This window comes from Gymnoscopelus braueri (assembly GCF_963280865.1).
Source record: "Gymnoscopelus braueri genome assembly, chromosome: 17".
NCBI classification, from domain to species: Eukaryota; Metazoa; Chordata; class Actinopteri; order Myctophiformes; family Myctophidae; genus Gymnoscopelus; species Gymnoscopelus braueri.
In genome coordinates, this window is record NC_137617.1 from 31,405,688 (window position 1) to 31,424,063 (window position 18,376).

General features: G+C 43.2%; 1 protein-coding gene across 8 annotated transcripts in view; it reads right to left on the reverse strand.

The window, feature by feature from the left end:
- arhgap17a (Rho GTPase activating protein 17a) overlaps positions 1 to 18,376 on the reverse strand; it is a 49,471-nt gene that overhangs the window by 12,469 nt on the left and 18,626 nt on the right. For 6 of the 8 annotated variants that reach the window (XM_080454377.1, XM_080454376.1, XM_080454373.1 and 3 more), the window contains exons 3-11: positions 11,655 to 11,759; positions 10,873 to 10,908; positions 9,836 to 9,912; positions 8,117 to 8,228; positions 7,831 to 7,907; positions 7,091 to 7,208; positions 3,821 to 3,889; positions 3,394 to 3,475; positions 1,452 to 1,579 (exon numbers count right to left, since the gene is read on the reverse strand). In XM_080454377.1, coding sequence (XP_080310503.1) covers positions 1,452 to 1,579; positions 3,394 to 3,475; positions 3,821 to 3,889; positions 7,091 to 7,208; positions 7,831 to 7,907; positions 8,117 to 8,228; positions 9,836 to 9,912; positions 10,873 to 10,908; positions 11,655 to 11,759 — 804 coding nt within the window. The remainder of the gene's footprint in view (positions 1 to 1,451; positions 1,580 to 3,393; positions 3,476 to 3,820; positions 3,890 to 7,090; positions 7,209 to 7,830; positions 7,908 to 8,116; positions 8,229 to 9,835; positions 9,913 to 10,872; positions 10,909 to 11,654; positions 11,760 to 18,376) is intronic. The other 2 variants (XM_080454374.1, XM_080454371.1) reach the window with 1 other exon arrangement.

The following is an 18,376-nucleotide window of genomic DNA, read 5'->3' on the forward strand; positions in this document are numbered from 1 at the left end:
ACACACACACACACACACACACACACACACACACACACACACAATGTAAACAAAGACACCCTGCCACTCATAGCACAGCTTTTATTTTCATACAAAACCAAGCCTGTCCTCACACCACACTGACACTGCCCGGGCTCACTAGGGAATGAATGGGAGGACAAATAATGTGGTATGCACTAAAAACACACAAACACTCTCTCACACACTCACAGACACACGTTTGTGTTACCATACTTGTGAAGACCTTCCATTGACTACATTCATTCCCTAATCCTCACCACCTCTAGCACAGCTGTAACCCTTACCCTAACCTTAACCTGACCCTTATCCTAACCTTAACCTGACTGTAATGCTACACCTAGGCTCTAACGTTAAAATAGGCCTGTATAAAGTCAGGAGGAATTTCCTCATGGCCACTCAACACACAAACACACACACACACACACACACACACACACACACACACACACACACACACACACACACACACACACACACACACACACACACACACACACACACACACACACACACACACACACACACACACACACACACACACACACACACACACGCACACACACACGCACATTTGATGCATAAGGACAGGAGGCGTGTATATTCCATTGTATTCTAAATCTGATGGAAGGGAGGAGACATCAAAAACAAACATATCATGAATCATTATTACAGCACAAGTGGTTGACAAGTTTCTCCGAATGTGGGAAAGAGTGTTACGGAAATCAAAGGAGGATTTTTTCCCCCCCTGTTTACAGTTCATCTCTCCGCCCATGAACTCCAGACTGAAGATGTTCATGGGAACAAACAATTGGTTTCAGTTACGTCCGTTCAATCCGTTGACAAGAGGGAACCACTAATGACAGGCGTGGTCCCACGCAACTGTGCACAGCGCTATACAACAGCCTATTTGAATGACATGCAGGACTGACAGGTCAGGCAAAACTCTGGCGGTGAGAGACCAGATGTTAACCACTTAAACCCTCTACTCTCAGTAAAACGGACCTGAGCTACAACTGTACTTGGACTGCTTTTTTTCTTCTAAACCAAATCTCTTCGGCAAAAACTGAATTTGTAGATCTGCTATTTTTGACTAATGTTCTCCCTAGAATAGGAATGCTGGGGTTCAAGTGATTAAAACACAATGGGTCTTTTCATCGGTCATGGGTACACAACCGACACACCGAAATGAGCTTTTCTTACAAAGACACAGTTTAGACACAATGTTCTCACTTCTCACACAGCACCGCAGTTGCTAAAATGTTCCTTCATTCGAGGATTAGCAGAATAATACGCCGGCCACCGGTGCTAAAATTTGAGGTGCACGGTTGGTATAGAGGCACAAGATGAACTAATGTTCATGCTTGTGAACCTAACAAATTATCATCACAAGCATCCATTACATCCCTCGTGTCCGTTCCCTGATCCCGTACCTCCTCCCTCATGCCGGTCTCCAGCAGCATCATAACACAGGCCTCTATGGGTAGAGCGATCTCTCTGCTGCTGCGCTTCAGGTGCTCTTCCAAGGCAGTTCCAAACGCCGGCTTTTCTGTCCAAGAGTCTTGATGGACAGACAGCCGGAGAGAGTGAGAGAGAGTAAGAAAGCAAAGAAAAAACAGCGCGCTGAGCCAAAGACATATTTTTTTATATTTAGCTGTTTCTTGGGGTCTCAGTGAAGAATAAAATGAATAATAGAATAATAAACAAGAGCAGTAATAGACGGTCATAGTGTGACTATAGTGGGAATATAATACAGTGAAAGACCACAACAAAGATTATCTAAAATAAACAAATGATGAAGTTATTAGACTGTAAGTATTACAGTAATTAACCGTTTAGGCAGTCAGTCCTGCTGTCCTCATCCCATGTATGTCACTATGTACTGTACCTGTCAGTCCAAGTGTCAACTTGGACTGACAGGTACAGTACAGTGCAGTACTGCACAGAAGTCACCAACACTAGGGATGTAAGGATTCACTCAACCCACGATTCGACACGATTCACGATACTGGGATCCCCATAAGACATCTTTTTACAAAATGAGATTCCAGATAAATGACTATAATGATTATTTAATGATTTCTTAAGACAAAAACTTGAAAATATTGTATTTATACTATATTTTCTATATCAAATTAAAGAATGGTACAGGTAAGGTTGATATATACCCTGTCGTACGACGGTGTCCCACATCGAAAACAGCAGATCTACAAGCTCACAACACGCCGTGATGCAATGTGCTGTGAGCTTGTAGATCGGTTATTTTCAGGCTTGTCAGGTTCATGCATGTGTTTTTTCACTGTCAGATAAATTGTACACACAGTGCACTGCTGTGTTCACAACTTCACTGCAAAAGTCTGTGCGTGCATGCATGTGAGAGAGAGGGAACTGGGTGGAGTTGAGTCAGGGGGTTGAAGTAAAGCCCAGGTGGGAGTGATGTGAGAAGGTGTGTGTGTGTGTGTGTGTGTGTGTGTGTGTGTGTGTGTGTGTGTGTGTGTGTGTGTGTGTGTGTGTGTGTGTGTGTGTGTGTGTGTGTGTGTGTGTGTGTGTGTGTGTGTGTGTGTGTGTGCGTGCGCATGTATGGAGTTTGTGAGTCATCGCCACATGCTGGGAGGCCAGCAGGCTCGTCTGGTAAAAGGACCACATGTGTTTACCGCAGAAAAACAAGCTCCAAAGAACAAGACAAGACTTTACGACCACAAAGACTGAAAGAGTCAGAGAAGGAGTGAGTGAGAGAAGCGACAGCTATGGGACGGAGAGGCTGAAACAAAACAGCCGTATCCTTAGCGACTCTGGCTTTTGGCGAATATCTGTGGCGCGCTTGTGGCGTTCAAAGTTGGCCTAGGCCGAGCCGGATCTGCCATCAAGCAGGCCTTCAGTGAACAGTAGTACACATGAGACCACAAAGCAGCACTGCAGCGTTAACATCTCTCCGCTAAACTTGAGCGGGCTAATGTTTTCCTCTGTTGAGTGAAAGCCCGTCAGCTCTCTGCCCGCCGAAGGTTCCTGTTGTTGTGCTCGGTCAGAACCTTTACGGTACTGAAGGGAGCTTTTTAGACCCGCACAGTATGATAGAGGCTTTGAGGAAGGCGGGATGGTGGGAGTGGGGGATGGGGGCAACGCACGCTACTGAAACTAAAGGGACACAGGAGTTGTCTTGGGTCAGTTTTGGTGCTGGCGGTGCATTTTGTGCTGTTGGTGGGGGAATAAAAGGGGGTCGGGTGGTGTTCTGCACAGTTCGTTATTGTAAAAAAAAAAGTCGAGGGGAAAAAAGGGGGCTGGGGAGGGGGGTGGAGCAGAATGGCAGTGCTGTGCTGTTCAGGGGAAAGTGTGTAAAGTCTGTGTTAGAGTTTGTGTGTATGTGTTGTACAGTACCTTGCTGTGCTTGGATGGTTGGCAAGACACTCTCCAGAACAGTGAGAGATTTTCTGTGGTAATCAGCTTGAGCCTCTAGAAGCTGGGAATGGAACAGAGCAGAACAACACACACACATAAATAGCCATTTACAAAAAGAAAGTGATACTGTAGGGGACAAGTTGAAGGAGAGAGCAGAATAGACAGAAAGAAGAACAGTCAGAGGTTAGGAGAAGAAACAGACAGACAAAGGAGGACGTAGGGAGCAGAGAGTGAGAACCACTTTAAAAAAAAGAAAAGACATGACAGCAAAGTCAATAAGAAGCTGGCCAATTCTCTGCTCTCTCAGTTAATGTGTACAGCTGTGAACATTCCCACGAATCATCATGCACACACACACACTCACTCTTGGAGCTTTGTGAAGCTCGCGTCAATGCGGCACACTCACCATTACATAGAAGCGAGCATAGTCCCCCTCTTTGGAGAAGAAATTGTACATGTCAGCTGCAAGTTGATCCTGTGCCAAAAAATACAGGAAACAATTGGAAGCAGACCAAGAGATTAAGAGAAATTCCATTTGAAACTAATGTACATGCCAGTAACAAACAGAATGCCTCACTGCCTGACTGAACAAAGACGTCTGCCATAGGGTAAACAGAAGTCCTGGGTAAATCATGACAGTTATTATATAAAGATTGCAGTTTGCAAATTCTTGATTTCTTTAAAGGACGACTTCACCGCTTTTCAACCTATCTTCATATAATTGGTCCTCAATAATACTCATGATAAAATGGTAAAAAAAAATTCTACTTGGTCTGTGTCTCATAGGAGGGCTGTGGACAGTCCAGAAACCCGTCTACCAGTGACATCATCGTTAGGCATGATTTTTTTTCCCAACAAGATTTCAATTTTTTTTTTAGATTTTTATTAACACGAGAACAATGGCTTCTTTTATTGCACTGCAACTTTCCACCAATAGAAAGCCTGCAGTTTCTATTAGCTTGGATTCCCCATTGATGATGTCACTGGTAGACGGGACTCTGAACTGTCCACAGCCCTCCTCTGAGACACAGACGGAGTAGAAAAAAATTGTACCATTTTATCATGAGTATTAGTGAGGACCAATTATATGAAGATAGGTTGAAAAGCGGTGAAGTCGTCCTTTAAGTAGCCATATAATGGTTATAGTTATATAATAGTCATTATTGAGAAATAAACCCATTCAGGGTGCATCACCCTGTCAGGGTTTTATTTCTCAATAATGACCACCTATCTGTTCCTTATCCTTTATATATAATATTTTGTCATTAAAAAAAAGGTATAACCACTTTATTAGACAGCGCAAGGGAGAGAAACGGGAAGAGGCTACGTGTGACAAAAGCTGAATTCAAACCCATGACTCCAGCTCAGAAAAAATGTGGACGTCAGTTTACTCTCTATATATAGAAATACGTTTTCTTGGGTTTGACTTTATGTTGCAGCTGTGCAAAAACATATACCGCCGGTATGCACTGTTCCGTGATAGCAGCGTTCTGACCAGGTCAACCTTTACAACACACGTCAGTCTCATCTCCCCCATCATATCTCCTGTCCGTCTCGACAGAACAAACAAAGGGAAAGTGGTCTGCCACGTCTCCCTTTATAAAGAAACACAAAGCCCTTCCAGGCTATTGGTTTTGCCATATCGTTAATAAACCCATCAGCCCCTCTGACACATATGAGAGAGTCCGTGTCAGCCAGGTAGCAGAGTGGTGGGTGTAGTTAGCGGTCAGCTGAGACCATTAGTTTGCGCTCTCTGTGAGTCACAAATCTTCCTGTTGTTGGCAGCAGGTCTCAATGAGAGCCAGAGGGAGCGAGAGAGGAAACACAAGGCTCTGGATTTCCTGGACAGAAAACCTGACACATCGTGCAGGGTTACACATACAGTCATGCGAGGAGGACATACAAATTGATTGAGATACACCACACTCTAGACTAGATTTACACAGACACACTGGATTCTCTTCAAGAGGATGTAATGGTGGTGCTGCTGAACACCATGCTCTCCAAAATGATTATTTTAAAGGGGTGTAAGCGATAATTCTGTTGTAATAAATGTAAAATAGCTCTATATGACTCTATTTGAAGATTACAATCATTTCTATAGATTTGTTTGTTCAGTAACAGGGGTCTCCCCGTCTCTCCAGCTCTTTAGTAAACAGAAAATATATTTTCAGGCATACCAATTTTATCTAATCAGGGCAGAGAACTCATACAGGATAAACAAGTGACATTGGAAGTGATGAAACAAAAAAATATGAGGACTAAATTGAACCTGATACGTTATAAAATCAAAGCTGATAAATGATCTTTGTGGGGTTCTCTCTCCAGATTGGATAACATTTATATCCTGACCCGAAAATGTACAGTATTTTCTGTTTCCTAAAGACCTGGAAAGACGGGGAGTTCCCTGTTAGTGAACAAATACTCTATAGCAATGATTACTATGGGAATATATTGATTTAACTTTTTAACAACAAAAGAATATAAGGAAGGAACAATATAAGATATCAAACAAATGATCTCTACTCCATTTATCTGTAGGGTTGTCACGATCGTGACAAATTTTACTTGACAATTAATTGTCCTACAAATAATTGAGATTAACGATTCAATCGTGTAATTCCATTGTACATTAACACATTGAATGCCAAAAACGGTCCGGACCGTTTTTGAGGATCCAAACGAGAAGTGCCGAAAACGGTCCGGACCGTTTTTGACCCAATTCTATTTTTATACATGTGGGCCACGTGGGGCGCTAAAACGAAACTTTGACATCACCCAAGGAGTTTCTGAGAAGAAGAGGCTGGATCTGGCTCCATGTCAAAAATCCTTCCGGTCGGCGTTTTCAATGTTATCTCCTTGACTAAAAGCTTAATATCTCCATTTCTTTTTAACGTGGTGGAAACGAGCCGTTTTCGATCGGCGATCACGCTGCAATGGAGGATCGCGTTAGAAATATTATTGTTCCAGGCGTTAGTCGGGACCCTCCGCCGTCTCGCACGCACGCTTTGTTTACATGCACTTCCGCGTCGGGGCTTCTCACAGCACGAAACGTATAACGCAAGTGGATGGAAGAAATGCAGGCACTCAACGTATAATATTTTAATAAACCTCTGGCACCCAATGTGTTAAAGTGCATTTTGTTTGGCTTTTAGGCTTTGTTAACACTTTGCACATGTAATGTATTATGCCAACATAGGCCATAGTCAATTATTTTATACTCAACATTGTTAAGAAATAGTGAGTTTGTATATCTGCATTTGAAAATGGATGAAACATTTCTCAACATGGAAACGATTGACAATTATGCAAAATAATAGCGAGTATCTCAAATAATTGCGATTCAGGCAATTATGTAATTATTGTGATAGGCCTATTAATCTGTTGCTTCCCCTGGATCTGTGATCCTTCCCACTAGTGCGAGTGCCAATCCTGGCTGTGTGCAAGATAAACAGAGCAAGTTGACAGCAGTTGGTTAAAGACTTCCTTTTTCACTGATGTGTACAGTAGCTTGATTTGTTGGTCAGACATTCAGAATGGCCTCCCCCTGGACTATTGTTTTAGGAAGCCGCCAGGAATAACTTTCCCTGTGTCAACAAAATTTGAGCTATGGAAATGGTGGTGGCCAATATGGAGATTCCAACCATTGACCTGGTAGGCCAGCAAGGCTTGTTACCTTGCACAGCTCCACTTTGTTCAAGGCTTCATCCACCTCTTCCTTCAAAAGATCAGCTTTGGCCGTCAGTGCTTGAGTGTTGGTTCCTGAGATTATCGACTTGGTTGCCTGCAACCATCTGCGTTGAGAGGGGAAAACACCACAAAGATGGATTGAGACAGACAATGGCACACTGAAATCAACACTGAAACACTGTCAAGTCCAGAAGTCCTCATAGTTAATGTATCCATTTGTAACCCATGAGAGTGTAGAAAATGAACCACATAGACCGGGAACACTCAGGATTTTACTATATAGGCAGGAGTCAGATATACCAGTGGTTCTCAACCTTTTCAGGCGCGACACACCAAAATAATCACATTTCAACTGGGGACCCCCCACCCTGACAAGCACTTAGAATTGTAGGTATTACATTTAGTTTGACTCGGTTCCACAGATAAATATCGTGAAAATAGCCGATCTACAAGCTCACAGCGCCTCGCGGTTGTGAACTTGTAGATCGGCTATTTTTACCTCTTTCTTATATGACAATTCGGCCAATGTCTGACACATTTTTTTAATATTTCCAAATTTTCTTAATTTTTTTAGGTATTACCTTAAATTGTCACTTACTGTCATCTGGGGACACCCCCAAAATCATGTGGGGACCCCTCTGGGGATCCCGACCCCCAGGTTGAGAACCACTGAGATAGACAGGGGGATGCCATGTGATCATGCACCACCACTAAAGATGGACTCACCGTGCTCTTGCTGAATCGTAGTCCAGCACCAGTTTGGCCAACTGCTTCCTTTGCTTCAGGATGTTGGGGATGTCCACCTGCGATAACCAGGCCACATTATGGTCAGCTAATTAGTGAAATCATCTGCCGTTAGGCTAGAATTAAAGTCAATAGGCACTCAACCCACCATGGCACAAGGCTGTAAAAATTGACCTTTGTAGGTCCATGAGTTAAATTAACACTTCTCAAGATTTTGCTGCCTATTTTCCCTGTTCTGCCCAGGTGTGAGGTGCGTTTACTTTCGGACCTCTGCTAGCTGGTTGAGGGGGTCCAGAACATCTTTCTCCAGCTGCAGCTCGTGTTGCATCAACTCCGAGGCCAGACGGTTCTCTGCCTCTCCACACACCTCCATCATTTTCCTGTCTCCACACACACACACACACACACACACACACACACACACACACACACACACACACACACACACACACACACACAAAGAAAGAAAACATGAATCGTGAGTTCATCCATTCATTCCCACAAACAGCAATGTATCTGTCAATAATGTGTCCCACCAGTTCTGCCTTCGGCACCAATCAATAACAGGAAACTAAACCAGGTCAGTGTAAGTTCACCATTACCAGCTTGTCATTTGGGTCAAGGGGTCATGACAGTCCTGGTTACATCTTTGGCTGCACGAATGTATGCATCAATGTATTGCATGTAGCTAATGAATGATTATGATTTAAACTTGGTTGCACATTGGTGTCATACACCATCGTCTCACCAGAGAGAGGCGATGTACAAACTCATAACAGCGCGTTGCAAAGCTTGCAGATTGTCTATTTTCGGTACAGCCAAGAATAAATCAGGCTTGATAGATTTTTATATGGATGCATTCCTGAATGGATGATTGTACACAAAAGACTTTTGTTTGTTTTCCGGATTTTCGTTATTAAATGCAGCTGTCTTGGACAGGTTTCAAACCTGTGGAAGGGGGAAAAAAGAAGAAGAAACACAGGCATGTGCTTCCATTTGGAGGAGGAATGTTGTAGAAAATACAAAAAAAACAATGATGTTAAATTTTATCAGAGGTTGTGTAACTAATATTCATTAGATTTAGTTTATCATCCAGGTGAAAAGGAGATTATTGAGAAAATGGTTATTGTTATCAGCCAATATCTAACATTGGTGCAGCATGGTACGGTCTCCCTGACAAGCCCCCAGGGGTTCCCCAGGTTTGTTGAACATTTTTAGTAACTATTGCATTAGAAACACAAAGTGTTAGCATGTTTGCATAATCCTGTCTGACAATGTGTACATCACACCGCCTGGCAGAGGCTGACAGATGTACTTTCTCTTCCTCATTAGTTCCAGTCAGATACATTATAGAGACAGTCAGGCGGATCTGTGGGACTTTTTCACGGAGCATTCACTTTCTAGATCCGCTATGTCTACGTCTGTCTGCTCCTGTTCCATGTGTTCTCTGTTTGTCTCAAACTCATCATGAAGGAAGGGCACAAACATCATTCTGAATCTCACCACTACAGAAGTCCCCCTTCATGCTTTAGCCTTCATCTGTACTGCATTAGTACAATTTGCAGTGATGGCCATCACAGACTCGGTAGTGATTAAGTAAAAAGGGAGACTTTTACAAGGCTATATATATGTCGATGAGCTTACAGAGCATTTCATTTCTGCTTCTGATCCTGTTCATGACTTGCCAGGATCAATCTTTTTTTGTTTTGTTTTTAAAAGCAGAATTGCTCTGTAGTTTCAGTAACGGATCCCCTTTCATCCGTCTGCGATGCCAGTTTCCTCACAGAATCATGTCAGTTATCAACAGGGAATTCTGATCTTCTTCTTAAATGAACCCGATTGGTAGATAAAAAAAGGCAGAGTGATTGCTTGCCCCGAAGACATGGCCTCCTATTTCACACTCTCTGGGGTGCATCTGCTCCATATAGCAACAGTTAACCAAGCGAAGGCTTCAATTGGCTGCCTGGGATGTCAACCAGTCACTCACCCTATCAGAGAGTCTTCTCCCAGTTGGTTCCCGCCATCCACCATGGCCTGGGATAGTGCTGTCAGAGGAAGCTTTTTCTGTGGAGAGGTAGAGAGAGAGTGAGAGAGAGAAAGAAAGAGAGTGAGAGTGAGAGTGAGAGAGAGAGAGAAAGAGAGAGAGATGTGGACACTGATTAGCAATTAAATAAACCACAGAAAGCCTCAAAATGTGGCCGAGGCCAGTGTTGGTTTTGCTACCTTCACTACTTGGTACTTAAGCCAATGGAAAACCCATCAAGAAGTTTCCATTTGAAATTCAGTGGCTGAAGAGGAAGTTTGGAAAGTTAAGGAGACAAAGGCAGAGAGAACCTTACTTGAGGCAAGAGGGAGAAATAAACAGTAAAATCCTCAATGTTCATTTGAGGTCCATTTAACCCTAACAAATTCAATGGATTTTTTACACTCTCAGAGTTAAATTGACAGAGGATTCTACTGTACAGATGTTAAAATGGAATATGAGAGTGCATTCTAGAGGATCAATCCTATTACATGATAGAAATGCATCTCATTATGAAAGCCAAAGTTCACAAAGACCTACAGGTACGTTAGTAGGGCTGCACGATATCCAGGAAAAAATACATATTAGACTGCTATTTTAGCTAAACACTGTAACACTGTAATGGATATTGTTTAGGTGTTAACTCTTAAAATTAGCTTTTCACAAAGCCACCTTGTCATAAAAACACTATGCACTCTAAGAGACAAAATTCCAGTCTTGTGCAATTTAGAAGCCAAACGGTTTGGAAACCATCCTCTATTGTAACGTTGTGCCTTTTGAACAAACTGCGCAGCCCTATAGCCTAAGCTACTGAGAAAAATGAGGTTGTGCTAATATCCTGTTTTTAGCACAAGTATAAACCCCAAAGCGATAGTATCATGCACAGTTACTCCCATTGGAAGGCAGTGAAGCTTGCAGGTGGACGAGATATGGAGATGAGAAGCGGTGAGGGCAAAAAAATCTAAACAGGATCATCTCTAGTTGTCGTTTGTTTTTTTTACCTGACCATTTCCTCCTGTATAGAGGCGTGGGACGGACTGTGGTGCATGTTTTGAAGTGGGTAACAAAAAAACAGAAAACAGAACACAGGGGTCAGGGGGTGCTGCAGGGTGGCCTCACATTTAGAGAGACCATCCTGCAACCAAACAGTCACATGTTAATTTCACACACAATGTCCCTGAGTGAGACACTGAAAACCAGACATCATAAAATGGGAGAAAATTCAATCAATATTGTCGGTTGTTAAAGACATTCTAAGATCACAGAAATTTGGTCTGGGCACAATGGCTCTGACCCTTGAACTCCTTACTATTTGGTCTTCATAAGTCTCCGTGTATGTATAGAAGCAGCAGCAGAATACCTAAGGCCCCGATCAGACAGGATGCATTTTACAGGCCGCAAAACACAGGGGGTGCCGCGCTGCCTTTTTTTGTGGAGTCTACAGCATCTTGCACCACCTTTTTCGCTTTGAGTTGAACTTTTATTTTTTCAACTTGGGGCGTCCAGGGTGCTCTTCCAAAAAACCTTGAGGGCCATAGAGTGCTCAAGACACGCTGCAATTCAGTCTTTGTTGTATTCTGTCTGATTGGGGTCTAAGATGTCACGTTTACTATTGATCACCGCAGATGGCTGCAAACATGAACATCAAGAGCATTTATTAACATCAGGTTATTAACAGATCTTTACATTAATGCATTACAGCTTTAAAAAAAATGTATTAAGTAAATGCATTAAATGGAGCTTGTGATTGAAGGGCATCATTTGCAACAAAACATTGGCTTACATGTCGTTTTTCTGCCTCGGCTCCGATGTGGCCCTGCAGACAGGTGACCATCCTCTTGTGTGTGTTGTGCGACACCACACGCACCATCTCCATGCGCCGCTCGATCTGTGCGGAGGACAAGAACATGCAATCAATTCAACCTTTGTTCAAGACTCACTCAGGAACACACAGAGGGAAGACACTCGTTTTCTTTTCGCTTACAGCAGTGGTTCTCAAACTTTTTCATGTCAAGGACCCCCAAAATGATATGCATTTGTCCGCGGACCCCCACGTGTCGGTTAATTCAATTTTTTATTACACACAACGTAATATGTAATGTCGGAGAGTACTGTGTCTCACTGTTGCAGTCAACAGAGAGACACAATGGAGATTCACGCTTGTATTCAATTCCAGTCATTGAAGATGCTGTGACAAGTAGTGAGAGTGCAGAGGGAAAGGAAATTAAATTGATCTTTCTTTCAGCAGTTAACTATGGATTTAATTCACATTTAATTTCTGTATTATTAATTTAAAGCCAAATGTCTGTTTTTCACGTCAAAACTGACCTGAGAAACAGAATGAAAGGGGAGCACCTGGCTGCATGTCTGTGAATATGGATAAATGGACCAGCATCGGCGGTGTTCCCATATCAACGTTAGCCAGTCAAGCCAGAGAACTCTTTGAATGATCTTTGAATGCTACAGAATCTGCAATTTTGCCTGGTAAAAGTTCTGCAAAGGAAGCGGTCATCTGCTTGTCACTTACAGTCACACACCCACACAATGTGTTATAAAATCTTTAAAATATGTTTTTGAATTTACATTTCAGCAAGCTAGATAGGCTGACTAATTAGAATTCCAGTAGGAATTAATTACGCAACTGCAATGAAAGTACAAACTGTTAGGCGGAAGCATTGTGAGCCAACAAGTCTGTCTCGAGAGACTATCAAGAATCAAGAGGGATTTATGCGTCACTTCTTTATACAGGTACAAGCAGCCAAATGTTGGTGGGACATCATCCACAGAGACTTTGCTAACACAACAATACAACAAGATTAAAACATAATAATAATACGGGATGTAAAACAATTAGCAGGTAGATAGACCTCTGAAGTCAGGTATGATATCTTTTAGCAGCAGTGTCAAATGTGCAAGAGGCAGAAGGCATACATATCAAAATGACTTGCCAATGCCTATTTCTTGTCTATGTGCATTGTGCAAGTATAATTTTGAGCAGCAACACATATAACATTAGCCTATACGTGGCACATACAGTATATTATGTATGCAAACATACTACTCTGACAAGTCCTGATTATCTGGTGCAATAATTAAAAACTTTTAATAGTCATGAATTAGGCCAAGTATCTAGGGATACGCCCAGATTAAATACTTGGCCAGTAAAGATGGTGTAATAATGCAAATGTTTGCTTTCTTTGGGAAAACACCATTAACTAGCTGCATTGCTTTGCTAATAAAAACATTTCCTCCCCAGTCCTCTCTCTCTGTTCCCCTGTTTAGCACTAATGAGCTTCATATGCGAGTCAGTTTTGATTTGCAGCTGACTTTAGGGAGTAGGAGAGGATGAGGGGAGGGTCAAAGTTCAAACATGATTGATAAAGCTGATCCCAGCAGGGCAGAGCCGGAATGTTCTCTTTGAAACACATGAGTCATCGGAAGCGTCTCCATGGAGACTGTCACTGGGCTGTGACCAGCCGCGAGGGGGGTTCTGTTAAAGGTTTTAAAGGGCCTTTTTTTTTTGCGAGCACACAGGCTTTCTCCTGTCTGCAACCACAGTTAACACAGATCCACTTTGTGCGTTTCAGTCAGACTAGCTATAAATGCTATCATTGATAAGCCGGTCAATGATAGAGTCACAGCTAACTTGGCTGGAAGACAGAGAGGTCGGCTAAAACCTCTGACGACGCCGGGCTATGCTGCTGCCAGGTGCCCCGTCGGGGCAGTCAGCGTTAGGCGTTAAAGCCTGTGATATGTAGGCCTACTGTCATCAAGCCCCATCAATAGATCTGCAGGGCCGCCGTTCAAATTTCTCTACAGATCTGGTCCAGCACACCAGCCGACACCAGGGCTTGAAAGAGATGGAAACTGGTTTGGTCTGCCCAGCGCTCGTCTGAATGTCAAAAGACAGGTCACGGTTTGTCACCACACAAAACATAACAAAAAGAGGGGCTGTCCAGCTGATCTAAAACAGCACAACTAACGGGAGAAAAACACAGACAAGACAAAGCCATGTGAAAAATGTATTGACAGGTGCATGTCATAATATCATAGGTTAAATTGGTACTTAGTACCTGCTGATCACACACAAACAAAGTTTTGTTTGACAGGAAGTAATTGAGATTGGACTTATATAAAAATATACAAAAATTAGATTTTTGTTTATTTAACTTTTTTGGCATCTATTGTTAAACATGTCCCCATTATATAACTGCGGATATGTTCTCAAAGGGTGAAAAACATATTTTTCCATCTTTAAAGGTGGTGGGTGGATGGAGGGTGGTCAACTGAAGAGCAGGAACAAACACTGTTGACAATGTACATTTGGAACAGTGCGGGCCAGAGGGCAAAAATGCTTCGAAGCGGGACGAGAGGACAAAACACGGAGGGTGCGCCAGACAATTGTGTTCCAAAAACAGAACCGTGGAGTCGCAGCTCAGGAATTCCACAGCCTGGAGAGGAGATATCCGCCTCCCAGACACCCCTTAAGTTCTCCCTCTCCCTCCCTCTGTTCTAAAGCGCTTACGTCATTCTCGACCCATGGTGGCCTCCGGCATTCCCAAAACAGCTGGCTGAAATGCAAACATGCAAACGAAAGGCGCACACATACTGTACCGTCAAGCTAATACAGATAAAGAACCCTAAACACTCACGCGTAACAAGCTCACATAGGTGTAAACGAACATGCACAAGCTTGCCGTGCACGCTATACTCGCACACACACAAAAGCAGGCAAAAAAGACAAGCTGATGCAGCCATACAGTAGACACATTTGTCGTGGGAATACCACTGTTTAGTCTCAGTCAGTACCTGGCACAGGAACAGGGGAATCCCCTTCCTCTATGCTAGGAAGGAAAAGAGTGTGTGTGTGTGTGTGTGTGTGTGTGTGTGTGTGTGTGTGTGTGTGTGTGTGTGTGTGTGTGTGTGTGTGTGTGTGTGTGTGTGTGTGTGTGTGTGTGTGTGTGTGTGTGCCTGTACATGTTTGTTTGCATGTGTTTGATATGTTTGGGTTACATGGCGCTGGGGTGTTGCTGTGTGCTTCCTTGGGTCATAAATAGTGGACATAAGAATTATTGAGCGCATACACACATACGTACATACATTCATGCGTGCGCACGTACAGTACACACACGGCTGAGGTGTAGAGAAACCCAGGCCAAAGGGAGCTAGAAGGCCTAAACAAAGCCTAGGGTGTGTTGTGCTCCCGTCGGTAGACAAGGCCAAAATTTGGTCAGTCCTATGACGCATCACATGCTTAACAGGGAATCCCCAAACTGAAGAGGAGAGTGCGAGACAGACAGGGTGGAGGAGAGATATAGAGAACAGGGGGCTGAATAGACCAGAGTGAGAGAGAAGTGTAGAAGTGTGAGATTAATAGAGAGAATTAGAGAAAGAAAGGGAGAGACAGTGAGACCAAAACAATTGCTAAATTGAGACATTCAAAGTAAACGTGGAGAGACTTGGTGTGTGTGTGTGTGTGTGTGTGTATGTGTGTGTGTGTGTGTGTGTGTGTGTGTGTGTGTGTGTGTGATCGTTTGTGCTTGAGAGAAAAACATGCCTAGACATGTACAGAAGGAACAGAATTAGCATGAAAGAAATGGTGCAAGAGAGAGAGGGTAGATTTATCCATTACGGTATTGACAACACCCAAAATATTTGCGACGGTAGCCTGGAGAGATTGTCAACAAATTATGTGGTTGCAGAGCTGCATAATAGTCACTTGTTGTTATATTACAAAATATTCCCCTTCGTCACAACCATGAAAACATGGGACAGTCCCTCCCTTCCCCGGGTGCAACCCTTCTTTGGTAGCCTGGCATATTTGGTAGCCTGGCATATTTCTCTGGTATTTATGCGGTAGCCCTGAAGCATGATGGACAGCAAGGACTAGACAGCTGGATGGCAATGCTGGGAAAGCTTTGTGCCACGTGATGAAGACATGTATGTGACAGCGCTTGGGATGGAGCTGGTTAAGGAGAAGCTAAGTATAGTACAAGGAGCAACACCCTCAACGCTGCTGGATAAAATGAAACTTAAGACAGCCCACATGCTGAGACGAGGCATCTTGTCTGGGCACCGTGACCCTGAACCTTATAGTTTTTGCTACTTACAGGTGCCGCCGGAACTTACGTAGGTCTTTAGAATAGCATCTTAATAACTGCTACACAAACGAGTTGCTATTTATGATGGTCTCTCACAAACTCAATATCTCCAGGGTTCTTCGTCGCATCTACCTACCACCACTAACGACTGGTTATCTCCATCATCAGATGCACAACTGTCTGCAACGTGCCAGAAAGAGCAGGGCTAATCACATTTCATTAGGTCACGGAAGTATTTGCGAATTCATAATCTCAGATCCAGCGTCCCTCGATATTTGGGCTAGACTGACATCAGTATGACGTCATCAACTTGACAACAGAGATACACATTAGAACCTGTCTTGTTTCCCAATAGCTGTCATAACAAGGTTTCTGAGTGTAGTGTTGGTGACAGGTGGGTAGGTGAGGTCTACAAAATGTGTGAAAGCAGCTCACAAATGCCCTTGCCTCAACTTCAGTTTCAAACAGGCCAGTGAGACATACTATAACATACTATACAGTAGGGCTGGGTCATATATCAATATTATATTGATATCGTGATATGGGACTAGATATCGTCTGGGATTTTGGTATCATAATATCATGATATGGCATGAGTGTTGCCTTTCCTGTTTTTAACCACTTATGCCCTATTTTATACTAGACATGAGGTGCGATGCTTGTAGATCGGCATTTTTGAGCGGTGTAGCCGCTCCTATAAGTGGGTTTGGGACCGTCGTGAAAATTTGTCTTTCGCTGTACTGTGATTGGCTGACTCTATTCACACCCTTTGCTCAGTACTGTGATTGGCTAGCGAGACGCATGATGAAATTAATAACCTATAAATAGCACCACTCACTTTTTTTTTAAAGTGAGCTTCCATCACTGTGATGACCACTGTTGTTGCTAAATAACACTGCTCACTTCACACTGGGTGTGATTTCTTTTGTATTTTCTTATATCATCATCACAATATGATTCTACCGTCACAATATCAATATTGAGGTATATGGTCAAACATTGATATTGATTGATGATAGATTTTATCCATATCCTCAGTTCTACTGTATAGCGACAAGAAATATGTATACTGTACTGTATATATAGTCTTTTGGTTGACTTTCGTTTATACAGTGACTTCAAACAAGGGTGGGGCAAACAATAGAGAAAGTCATTCATGGAAATGTAGAGCCATACTTGTTCTCAAGGAGTGGCACAAAGTGGAGTCGTCTCGTTTAGTCAGCGTTCCCCTAGCTACAGTATGTCTGCCATTCACACAGAGGGACATTCCACAGTGACAAGAGTTAAAAGCGGTGGGAATGCACTTTGTGCCGGGCGCCCGGCATTCTCACCGACGCACCACCACCTGCTGTCTTGTCGCCTCTGTTGAGACGGTATGAGGATAGCCCCCACCCCTCCGTGGGAAAGCCCTCCTCAGAGATACACATGCATGCAGACACAGACAGGCATCAGGGTCAGGACTGCCACGATCATGACATTTTACTTGCCGACAAATAATTGCGACTATTGTGTTTTCGGCATTGAGCATTGGAACATATGAATAAAAATACAATTTCTGTTTGCCTTTTAGGCTTTGTAAACAAAAATCGTACAGGGCAGATAGGATAAATAACTTAAATATGTATAGAAATGACTTTCAAAATGTATTTTTTTAAAGCGGAAAGAGCCCATCTGCAGTACCAGCTCACAGCATGTCGCATCGCAACACGTCGTTGTGAGGTTGTATTTCTGTGAGCTGTGAGCTTGTATTGCTGTCCAGTACAACTAAAATGTTTCATCGGTTGCACCAGTGCACCTTACATTTAACAAGTCTGTCTGTGTCTGCTGGTGGGGTGCATCTATGAAAACGTTAGGAGCACCAGTGCAACCAACTAAAATGTTAGTCTAGAGCCCTGGGCAAACACAGGGCTAAGTATGCAGGCCTACACAGAGTGGAGACATACTGTACTAGCGTCATGTCCAGGGGTTGTACTGGTACATCATTGCTGGGGGACGTACTTGTACATCAAGGCGCCTCACGCTACAGAACCAGACAAGCAGACATACAAAAAGACTGATTCTCGAGTGGCGCCGATATCTGAGTAGTTAGGGGCGTACCACATAAGCTCTGATGCCTGACAGTGAGTCCCGGGTTCGATTCCCGAGCCCATCAGACCTTTGCCGAATGTCACTCCCTGATTCTCCTCGTTTCCTGTCAATCTTCACTGTGGACTATCAATAAAGGCAGAACAAATGCCCCACTTTTTTTTGGGCGGTGAAACCGCCCCTATAAGTGAGATTTGGAAAAATTTACAAATATCTTGGGCAGTGAAACCGCCCCTAAAAGTGAGGTTTGGAAATTTGTACAATTATCCTGCGCTGTGATTGGCCTATTCAGGACTGTGATTGGCCAGTGTCACATGAC